The sequence below is a fragment of the Anomalospiza imberbis genome, chromosome 12, assembly GCF_031753505.1.
Source record: "Anomalospiza imberbis isolate Cuckoo-Finch-1a 21T00152 chromosome 12, ASM3175350v1, whole genome shotgun sequence".
Classification (NCBI taxonomy): Eukaryota; Metazoa; Chordata; class Aves; order Passeriformes; family Viduidae; genus Anomalospiza; species Anomalospiza imberbis.
The window spans coordinates 9,062,034-9,073,687 of record NC_089692.1 but is presented as its reverse complement, the minus strand read 5'-3'; the positions used below and the strand labels follow the sequence as shown (position 1 = coordinate 9,073,687).

At 39.1% G+C, this 11,654-nt stretch overlaps 1 protein-coding gene across 2 annotated transcripts; it reads left to right on the top strand.

Moving 5' to 3' along the window:
• Window positions 1-2,793: 2,793 nt before the first annotated feature.
• SNX20 (sorting nexin 20) lies at window positions 2,794-10,106 on the top strand. Of its 2 annotated transcripts, none has more exons than XM_068202682.1 (4): window positions 2,794-2,811; window positions 4,569-4,746; window positions 6,431-6,582; window positions 9,114-10,106. In XM_068202682.1, the coding sequence occupies exons 2-4, from the start codon at window positions 4,581-4,583 to the stop codon at window positions 9,780-9,782; spliced, it is 987 nt and encodes a 328-aa protein (XP_068058783.1). In that variant the 5' UTR covers window positions 2,794-2,811; window positions 4,569-4,580; the 3' UTR covers window positions 9,783-10,106. The 2 variants fall into 2 exon arrangements, with proteins under 2 accessions (XP_068058783.1, XP_068058782.1); XM_068202681.1 differs by lacking the exon at window positions 2,794-2,811 and adding an exon at window positions 3,936-4,257.
• Window positions 10,107-11,654: the final 1,548 nt, after the last annotated feature.

The following is an 11,654-nucleotide window of genomic DNA, read 5'->3' as shown; positions in this document are numbered from 1 at the left end:
AGGCATCCTTTACATGGCATCACAATGCTGGCTCATCTCTTGGCTGCTCACCAAGTTTTGGCCATAAACTTTCCAGTTATTCTTCTTGAAATGAATCATTTCATCCTAAATGGGTATGGAGGATATAACTCACATGACAGCCACCTTTTATGCACTGCACTGTTATGATTTTAGCCTTGCCTCACTCCTGCATTATTGCAGAGCACACATTTTCCATATCCCCCGGTAGGTGCATTATAACACTGTGGTCTTTATGTCTGACAAAGTTAGTGCTTCCACAGAATACAAACTCAGAGTGAGCCACTATATCAGGATCCCTTTTCCATCCCTGACAATGACAGAAAATGCTTTTCCATTAAAATTTACCGCAGTTTTATGAGTATTAAGGTAAATTGATGGTCTAAGTGCACTTGCCTGTCTCTCAGAATGCTTTGCTGCCATTGTGAAAAGTTTCTTTTCAACTGCTTAACCTTTACATAATATTTGACTGTTGGAAGCGTAGCTGAGAATGTAAAAAGAAATATTAGTTATGCATTCTGCTAGCAAATAACCCCGTGTACTGCAGTGTGTTTTGCATGTGCTAATCAAGTAGACACTTAGGAAGGTAAAATGCTGCCAGACTAACAGCACTGGGTCTCAGTGAATGCAATGTGCTGTTTGGACCAAACCTGAGCTCCTGGGAGCAGGATGAGGAGTAGCAGCCTGCCAAACCTGCTGTGGATGTCACAGCTCCTGGGCATGAGGAACACCCCCAGGAACCAGCTGTGACCATAACAGATGCTTCTATTGAGGCAGGTGGAAATCTTGTGGAACACCCTTGATTTGTAAATATAACAACACATCTCATTTCTTTTAAGCATCCAGGTTAATTTTACTAGAACTTACTTATTCTGAAATAATTGAAAGTAGAGGTCACACTTAATATACTGAAAAATGTACTTTTTCTTTTCTTTTTGCTTTACTGAGAGCAGGACAATAGCACTAAACATCACAAAATAATACACTGCTTTTTGGCAATGCATAAATTAACTGTTTCCAAATTCAAAGTTTAGATACATCTGTAAACTGTCAGCATGAGTGAAATACACTGAAATCCTGCTCAGTTTTTGCTCACAATTGTAACCAAACCCATAAATCTAGCTTTAAAGGAATGAGAGTAGTGCCAGAAACCCATGCCTTGTCTGCACTTAAAAGAGTTGGCTGGTAAAGCTACACCTTAGAGCTGAATTGGCAAGCACAGATTTCTTTTCGGGTGTAACTTAAATCACTTTTCTCATGGAATATGCTAAAGTGGCTGAAGGACTCTGCCAATATAACAGTATCTTCTCCAGGGCTTTTGTCAGTGTGGCTGTAGCTGCATGCAAGGGATTTTTCATCATTCTGACAGCTATTTTGGCAAAACTCCTACATTTAGACCAAGTCCAAGTCGGCATTGTTTTATGTTGCAAATAAAGCAGAAGAGAAGTATTACCAGTTTATGGCCCTGATTTTACTTTTTTTTTTTTGTTCTAAAGGAATGTGTGGGGTAGGATCCATGTGGTCCTTTGGATGCTTGCCTCCCACATTTGTGCTGCATTAAAATTGCTTGGTTTTTCAGTGACTGAACTTTGGCAGAGGGGAAACTTACCTTACTAAAAAAAAGATAGCATCCATATTATTTACCCCAGAAATAGCTATCCTGATGGTTTAAAGCAAATTTCCAAACTGAACTCCAAAAGGAAGCATCTGGGCCAAAGGACATGTGCATTAATACATCATTCTTCTTCATTTTGTCTTCAGTTCAACAATGAATTTAAGCACATACAGGATTAATTTTAGGCACACTCGTAAGCCCATCTCGAGTTTAGTAACCATGTCAGATATGATAATGCTCCTATTTGAATTTTAATTGAGCAGATATTTGTAATTAATCATGTGTTCTGCACTATGCAGAATCAGGATTTCTGTCAGAAGCGCACATTACACAGAGCAAGGCTGTTTGTTGTGATGCCATCTGCATTTTTTTCCTGAACTGGATGTTAAGCCTGTATTTTAAAGACATCCCAAGGGGCGTTATTTTTCCACATAAATACATTTTACGTACTTAGCTCTTTTTTCCCCTCTAATCTCCCTTCTGCTCAGAGCGTTGTTTTGGATCCTCTGCCCATGCAGAGTAGTTTGCAGGGACTGTGTCGATGGCATCGTTCGCTGTCGCGGTCTCTCCGGTGCCCGGGGGGCGCCGGGCGCGGAGCGGGGCCGGCCCGGGGCGGCCCCGCCGTGGGGGAGGCACCGGAGGCTTCGTGCGCAATCGGGCCAATGGGACGGGGAAGTGTGATTTAATCGAGGCTTCTTCCTTCCTTTTTGTAAGACACAGAATGTGCCCGCTAGAAGCAGGCACAGACATCTTTTTCTGCGCTTTGGAAAGGCCGGGCGGGCTGAGCGCGGCCTCGCTCAGAGCTCACATGTGCCACGAGTGAGAGAGCTCCGCGCTTCCAGGTGGGTGCTGCGGGCGCTGCGGCCGCTACTGCTGCTGAAAAGCCAGAGAAGGAGCTGGAGCAGCGCTTACCCCGACACGGAACAGGATGAGTGTCTGCCCAAGAGAACATCGTGGCATTTGTTGCAGGAGGGTTGTGCTGTTTTGATTTTTTTTTTCTTTTTTTTTTTTTTTAATACGGAAAAATAAGTGGTATCTTAGTTAAAAGAGTTTGCCATGAGTTTTAGCTCTGAAAATGAAACTGTTTGCATGAAGTTCAGTTAGTATTCAAGGTGCATATATTAAAGGCAGAAGACTTGTGTGTCATAACACCCACTTCTGCATTCTTCTGTTTACAAGTGTGTTATGTATCCCGGTAAACAATATTTTAAAACAGTACATATAAATAAATATGTATGTATGTGTATATATACATATACACATACTTACTCATATATACTTATGAATTTAAAACTATGTACACACAAAGGTTTTTTTCAATGTAAATACAGTTTTTCTTATGAAGTTATCCCAACTCATATCCAAGAGAAAGGTTGTCATATAAATCTTTTTGGCCATTTTCAGATTCCTCATTTAATCTACTATATATGCTCTTGTGATATAAACTTCTGTGATTTTCAAAAGACTGAGCAGTTAAACAATGATTAAGTGGCTATTCTTCATGTTCAAAAAGTAGATAAGGAGGACTGAAGAACAGTGAGAACTTTCACTGCAAGAATAAGAGCTTCCATGATGCTTTCATTAAGGAGCATGACAACATTGGAATACTTGTTTGTGCAAGCCAGCCAAAGGATAGGTTTCTGTTACAGGAAAGTGGTTTGCACTTCCATTATTTCCAGTGGAGAAAGTAATTTCTTTTCTTTTTATAGCCTTGCAGCTTGCCAGAAATCAATAAGTCTGCTGAAGGAGTTTCCTCACCTCTGTATGCAGCATTGCATAACTGTGTGGTAGACAAGTAGAGGCAAAATGATATGTAGCAATAACCCTCCTAAAACTTCCCATTACTTAATCACCACTGCTTGGGCATTATTTGAGCAGAGTTTCTTGTAGAACTGTATTGTTCTGCTATTTGGTTTTCACTTGTTGGCTGAACTGTGAGCAACACTTTGCTCACGCTAAGGGAACACGGCACTTCGACAAAGTCGTTAGGATGTTCTTAGAACTTTTTCAACTGCTCCTATAACACAGTGGTGTAACAGGTAGGTTTTGTTTGTTTGTTAAAAAAAAAAAACTCAACAAATCAAAGAACATCCTTAAATGTGGAGATATTTAAGCAGCAGAATGGCCAGTGTGGTCTATTGGAGTAGGAGTAAATGGTGTTAAGTATTTTGTCAGTACATGGTAAAATAGTGGTCCTAGCAGAACAGATCTAAAATAGCACAGTATATCTAGGGTAAAAGAACAAGTAAAAGGAGAATACTTCTGTATAACAATTAGAAAATTCAGATCTCCCACCACCAAGCCATTGTCAAAGTCAGTTGTTTTGTTTTCACACTGCAAAGACAAGTCTCTGGAGGGAACCTAAAACTGTGAAATATGATAAAAAATTCATACTATTTTAGATATCACCCTATTTTGTCCTACAGGTTGTGATTAAGAACAGACAATAAGTTTTTGAGTCTTGGGGACAGTAAATTTTAGCAGTGTAAGAGAACCAGGCTGCTGGTTATACTAATTATCTCAAAGATTTTAAGTTCCTCTGAACTCATACTTGCAAGCTTGAGGGCAAAATACAAGGAGGAAGAAATCCGTCCACACTGAAGTTCATGATAAAGTTCTCATAGGTAAGAACTTATTCAACATAACTTCTTATGGTTTTCTTATTTGATTTTAAGCTGACAGAAAAACATCCAAACACTTTCACTGGTAACAGTAATGGGGTAGGTTATGTAGATATTTCTATTTCTATCTATGTAGATATTTCTATTTATTACTTTAGTTTTTATGAAGTTGCACTGATACAAGTTCACAGAGAACATAGAATGAAAAAGTGAATAGAATGAAAACAACACAATGAATAATACAAGAAAATGACCAAAGTGGATCCCCTAAAGGCCTGGTACTAAGAAATGTCATGGGGTTTGTAATCTTTCAGTGATAGCAAGCAATGGACCAAGATTCACACTGCACAGCAGAAAGGGAACTGTTGGAAGCTGTAAGCAGAATTACTATGTCGTCTACCACAAGTCCATCTGATGAAGAAGAAAATCAACCCAAAGCTGAAATTTCATGTCAAGTGAGAAAAGAAAACCCAGAAAAAGATGACATGCAAGGTTGATGCTATCCTTTAATTTTATTTTTCATCTAGTTGTTTATGGTGGTAATCTGTTGTATTAAAAACTTTGCTTATTTATTGCAGCAGTGGTTCAAAGCTGTACTGCCATACTCCACTGAAAATAAGCCTTGAGTACACTTGTAGTAATAATGTAGCAATAGTGAAACTGATTGTGTTTATATACACACACAGAGGTTTCCTTTCAAATGCCTAGTGCCTAAAATATATTACAGATTTACTTTACACACCAGCAATGAAAGCAGTGATCATCAGATGGCCAGTCTTGGGAGTGCACTTTCTGTGCATCACCAATCTGAGCTCCTTGGCAGTATCAGCAAGGACAGCAAACTGAGGCTAATCTCAAGCAGGCAGTTCTCACATGCCTTTAAAGAGGCAGCACTGAACATTCACCATGCCTAAGATTGCTCTCATCTGTTATTAAATAAAATGTAATGTATAACCTTAAATATATATAATCTCATCAAAGTTTTAAATCTGGAAGGATGTCATAAAAACCACCTCTCCTAGGAAATAGATGCTTTGAGCCAAACCCCCAAGGCCTTGATAATTGAAACTGTATGGTGAAATGATTAAGAACATGTAAAAATGGGGCCACTGGAAGAGTACTGTGGTGCATTTACAAGTCTATTTCTGCACCAAGATGCTCTCCCACCCCTCAATTGTGCTCCTTCACCTCCATTGGCAGAATGTTCAATCCACTGCAGACTGACTTCAGCTGACTGCCTTGACAAAGATATCCTTCATTAGAAACTGGGACCAGTGTGCCCACCGAGATGCAATATTCCATTTGTTTTATCTTATCTAGCCTATATGGCACCTGACGAAATCTATTGTCAGAAGATTTCACAGACAGAGAAATCGCCTTTTTGAAATTCTACATCAAATTCTCCTGTAAGCAAACTCTACAACCAGCTGTCCCATATTTTTTATATTTGCACACACACATATGTATATATGTGAGTGTATGTGAAGAGAGAGAGAGGAAAGGAGGAAGGTATATAAATATATATTATATATATAAAATCATATTATAGATTATATATATATACATATATATAAAAACATATATATAGCTAAATTGTGCCATCAGTTCAGCTACAGGAAAAAAAAAAAAAGAATGTGGGAAATCCTCCTTCAGCTGAGCTGGTTATCCAGCTTTGAGGTTAGGATATTCATGTTTTCTCAGCTTTCTCCAATTACTGCACAAACCCCATATTTGAGTAGGGTCAGTTTTTGAATAAATGTCTGAATTTGCAGCTGCATTGTATTACTTCATCCATTTAGCAACAAAGAAGCCTGGAGAAACATCTGACTCAAAAGACTCAGTCAGTGTTTCTTAGGGCTACTTCTAGAATGATGAAGAAAATCTCCTGCTCAGACTGTGCCCTAGGTTACAACCTTGACATACAATATTTCATAGCAGTATGTTCTCTACAATTTTGTGTTCTGCAGGTGATATCTTTTCTTTCAAGATTTCAGACCCTAATAGCTTTCCTCAAAGCATCTGCTCCTGTCTATTAGCAGTGAAATCACTTATCAGTCTTTAGGTCTTGCTGTTACAGCAACAGAAAATCTAGGCTGTCCTTTCACAACAAATACGTAAGAATTTTCTTTCCAAATGCAAAGAATATAATCTGAAATACAAAATATATTGTTTTTAGATTCCAGTGCAACCCTAAGTCCCAACTCTACGATGACCACTAAGGAGCTTCAGGAATACTGGAGGAATGAAAAACGCCAGTGCAAACAAATCAAACTCCTTTTTGAAATCCCATCAACCAGAATTGTAGAGCACCACTTATCTAAATATGTGGTAAGCTAAGAAATGAATATGTAAGAAGATCATTAATTTTTGTTCACTCTACAGGGGTCTGCACAGCACACAGCAGGCCTCACTACATGAAAGCCTTAGCAAGGGCCAACTTTTGCAAGCCAGGATCACACTGAGTAGAACCTGTTCTCACTGTTGTATGGGCCTGCCTGGTGGAATCTGCATCTAAAAAAACCCTCTGACAGTCAGTTCACTAAATCTGCTGCAGTGGAAAAGTGTTATCAAATAAATTAGTATCTTGAGTATCCTTAAAACACAGAGTTTTGTCAACATTAAGGAAATTCACACAAATGTAAAAATATCTGTATATTTACACTTGCATTGAACTAGCCAGCTGTAACAGCTGCAGTGCATTTGTATAACTTCCACATCAGAGGTTTCTTTTAGCACAAGTGCAGAATTCTTTGATGTTGACAAAGTCTAAAACATCCTCCAGCTAGATCACTTGGGATTGTTCCCCTTCCCTACTTGGAGCTCCCTTAGGTGGCATATTTCTGTCATATTTTTAAGATGAAACATGAGCATGAGAAGTGGGAACAACCAAAGAGGTTGGAATTTTGTATCTTTTTCCCCAGTACTGACACTTAGTTTTTATTTCTGATTCTGCTCCTAGCCTTCAGAAGGACTGATCTGGAGCGAGTGCCTTTTAGTACTCCTGTGAAATTCAGATAGGGATGATTTCCCTGTTTGCTACAGTCAGTGAGATCTGTAGATGAAAAATGCCAAGAATCAGCATTGCTGATTCTGGGTGATCCAGTTTGGTAGGATTTGAAGCAAGTAAATGTTTTGGAGAATGTCCTTAGATCTTGTTGCATGCTGGACACACCTACTCAGCTGCTGCTTTTCTTGCATACACCCCTGAGTATTCAGCTTCTGAATAGCTAGAAATTGGTTTTGTGTAACTGCATGAGAGCAAGAGTATAATTCAGCATATGTGCAATTAAACTTAGTCATAAGTCACAAGCCTAGGCAAAAAGATTTACATTACAACAAAACTGAGCCAATTTGAATGACAGTCTAATTAAGTGCTACTTCTTACCTTTTTCATGCACACTCCACAAATAAAAAAGCAAGTACTTTTAAATTATTCACTTAGCTGCCCTTGATAAAATGATAGCTTAAAAATTGCTCTTATGGTTGTTTTAGAATGCATCAGACATATATACTCTTTTCAGCAGGGAGCAGGACAGAGTCTAGGAAAATGTCACAGTGCTTACAAATGAAAAGAGATCAGAGAAGTCAGCTCAAATTTAGAAACCTTTCAAGAAGTGCCTGTAAAGATCATTTATGAAGATTAAAAGAGAGAATTTCTCTTTAAGGAAAAACAAGGAAGAGAATCAGACAGGCATAGTGCGAGTACTGGTTTGCAGCCTTCAACAGCAGCAGAGAAAATAACTGGCATGAGCAAAACCCCTCCAGCTCCTGTGTAAATCAATGGGCACAGGGTGAAGTTGGATGTGAACATGGTCATCATCCAAGATGTCAACAGTCTGTGTCCTTAGGTGGTGTCTGGTGACACAGTTAAACTGGCTCCCATGGAGCTACCATGGTTTGCACACGTTGGGGATTGGCCCTTCCTCAACATCACTGTGCTTGGATCAGAACCAGAAGAGATTATTTGGACAACACAGCACAGAATTTTGCAGCTATTTGCTCAATACCACATTAATTATGGTCTTTTTGGGACTAGTAAAGAGCTGAGGAAGACATGCTCTTGAGTACTGTTAATGTGGGGCAGCACAGCTGTTAGCTGCAAGTGAAGGGCTTTGGATAGAAGATTGGTGTAGAAATGTTACTTTTTGGTATTATTTAAATGTGAATTAAGTTTGAATATAGGACAATGATTTAGAGGGGAGAAAAGTATTTGGAGTCACTCCATCTTATTTTTGCACACACCACATATATTGCCAAATACTCCCTCTTCTTTCACAGCATTACTAACACCCCAAATCCCTAGGAATGTCTTATACAAAGAGCATTTCTGAATATTATGACCGATGTAAAATAGATTACATTCAATATTAGGTCTGGGAAATGCATTCAGTCCACTGAAGATGATTGATTGCAGCAGCCATGGCTGTTATAAACAAAGTACAGCTACAGAAATGCTTTGTGAGTGTTTTTATGTGCTTCAGTCTGCTGCTAGTTTGCTTTCCCAGCACCTTGCAGGGTGGGATCTGTTAGTGCTCTCTTTATGTACAACTTATTTACGTGCTCAGCCTCAGCCTGGTGACAGCAGTACAGAACAGCAGGAGGTGGGAATTTTTAGTTTGATGGCTGCAGATCTTTCAGATCTACGCTGAGCATGCACCATAATCCCAGGCAGTAACTGATTTAGCAGCACTGCAATAGGAGTACACGAAATTACACACAGAAAATTCGTGCAGGAGTGTTTCAGCTGGAGGACTGAACAAGCACAAAGTCTTTTCATAGCAGTACCAGACAAAATCTGACTGCACTGGGGCTAGAATGGTCCCTTCTCATGCTTATTTTTTCTCTTTGATTGTGTTTAGATGTATAAAATCATCATTTTGCAAACAGGGAGTTTTGACAGCAACAAGTCTGTAATTGAAAGGCGTTATTCAGATTTTGAGAAACTGCACAGAAATCTGCTGGAAGAATTTTGCGAAGAACTGGAAGATGTAACCTTTCCCAGAAAAACTCTAACAGGAAACTTCACAGAAGAAATAATCAATGAAAGAAAATTAGCCTTCAAGGACTACCTGAGACTCCTATATTCTATGAAATACATCAGAAGATCAAAAAAATTTATTGACTTTTTAACAAGGCCGGAGCTTCAGGAAGCGTATGGTTGCCTGCGGGGTGGCCAGTACACCAAAGCTTTGGAAATCCTCGTAGAAGTCATTGGGCTGCAGGAAAGGCTGACGAGAGGGAACCCTGTTGCAATTGTCCCCACTCTCTGTGCCATCGTGGTGTGCCACAAGGACCTGGAAAACCCAGCAAGTGCCTTTGAATATGGAGAAAAAGCTCTGGCACGCCTGTGTGTGCACACCAGCCACAGGTATTATATGCCACTGTTAGAAACAATGATCACTCTGGCATATGAACTTGGCAAGGATTTTCTGTCTTTGCAAGAAAAACTGGAAGAATGGAAGACAAGGAAAGATCCCATACGGGTTTTTACCCTGAAGGAACTTGCAGTTCGGGAGTACGTACGGTGAACACAAGAAAAATGTAATGAAAGTGCAAACTCTTGAAAGAGTAAGAACTGGAAATTACCTGTTTGGCTTACATAACATTGTATTAATAGGAAAAAAAAATTAAATATCTCCTATGCTCAAAGTGACATGAACATCTATGTTGGAATATATTACATCTACTGTACAGATATGAGGAGTTCCTGAGGAGCACTTTAAGGTTTTTTTAAAGGAAATTTTCAAGAAAATAATCATTTATGATTTTGTTACTTTGAATATAGCTTATTTTGTGTGAAAAGTCAGAATAAAAAAATATAATTAATAAAGCACTTGAAAATCTACAGAATCAGAGGCATTACTTGTTCATGTGGAAACTCCTTCCTTTCAAGAAGAGAAATATCTTCTCAGTAGATGCAATCTAAAGGGTACATCCTCAGACACTGAATGTAGTTTTTTTTACTCCTCCAGCTGAGGCCTGGTCAAATGGCACTTTGCCATTTCTGAGGATGATGGAGTCGGTCCTGTTCCCACTGAGTTCAGCTGCTGTGGGCAGGAGGAGGGGGAAGGTTTACAATCAGCTTTGGGTTGGAGCAAAAAAATATAAGTGATGATCATTCCATCACAGATGAAGGAATACACGTCATCTCCCTTTTGGAACTAACACAGTTTTTTGACTTTCTGCATTGAAGGCACATTCTTGTTTGCTTGCCTGCCTTGGTAATTTCCCTCCACTCTAAGGTCTCTCCCATACACTTATTTTAACAATCTGGTAAATTAATTCTCATAAATATGGTAATTAGCTTGTCATTATCTAGCATGGGTCATTATTCTCTGCTGAACATAGTCCACTGAGTACTTTCAACCCTGTACTCCCGTTACAGATATTACCTGCCCCACAATGATATTGTCTATAAATTAGGAATAAGTGTATTAATTTACCTCCCCAAGACATGAAAGATTCAGTTAATTGGAAGTGCACTGAAGCTGAAAAATTTTGTTGTGTATTGTTACAAGAAGGATGTCTTGAAAAAAATACAGAATAATAGGGCTGGCTAGGGTGGAAAGTTAATATTTTAAGTAGTTATTAACAGCTAGGCATTAAACACAAAATACATGGATTATTTGTTATTTGGCAATTATTATTTTTGTTAGTTATACCAGAAGTAATAGAATTAAGAGTAATTAATTAAGAGACTTAGGGGCTAATCTTGCCACAATATAGCATATTGCAGGACAGTTAAAACGGATCAAAGGTAACACCTTCTTAGAGGATGTGTGAATCAGTAACAAAGCAGTGAAAAAAAAAAGCATGTCTGGGGTCTGCATCACACTCAGGCAGTTTCAAGTTCAGGCAGAAAGGAAGCATGGCCTTCACACTGCTCTAAATCCACAACAGATTGTGATGAAAAAACAAAAGAATAGAAAAAAATTATTTCCTCCCCTTTTCCCCCTCCCATCCTTGTGTGCAGCATCCCAGGCACAGTTTTCTTGGATTCTCCTCAGTTTCTGTGGGACGGTCCATGAATATCTACCTGCATCCACATTGCAGCTGACCACAGGATTAGAGTCCATAAGTACTTGATGTCTAGCAAGGACAATTACCAGGAAAGCAGCACATCTGTAAGATGTAAGATTTATTAATCTTCCCAGAGATTACATTGAAAATCCTTGGAAAGAAAAAGCTAGGATAGTTATGGCAGCAAATGGGGATCCACGGAGCCTGGATTTCACCTGGAGCTCTGCCACAGACTTGGTCTGAACTCAGCACAAGTAACTTAATCTCTGTGCCCCTATTTCCTCCCACAGTACTTCCCCATAAAGTTTCCTCATTCAGGTTCTCAGTACTCATAGAACAGGACAGTTGTGAAACTTGACCAAATAAGTCCAGCATTTAAC

Coding starts and splice junctions, on each gene's coding strand:
- SNX20 (XM_068202682.1), top strand. CDS start 4,581: ATGGACCAAGATTCACACTGCACAGCAGAAAGGGAACTGTTGGAAGCT. Junction 4,747..6,430: donor AGAAAAAGATGACATGCAAG/GTTGATGCTATC, acceptor TATTGTTTTTAG/ATTCCAGTGCAACCCTAAGT. Junction 6,583..9,113: donor ACCACTTATCTAAATATGTG/GTAAGCTAAGAA, acceptor GATTGTGTTTAG/ATGTATAAAATCATCATTTT.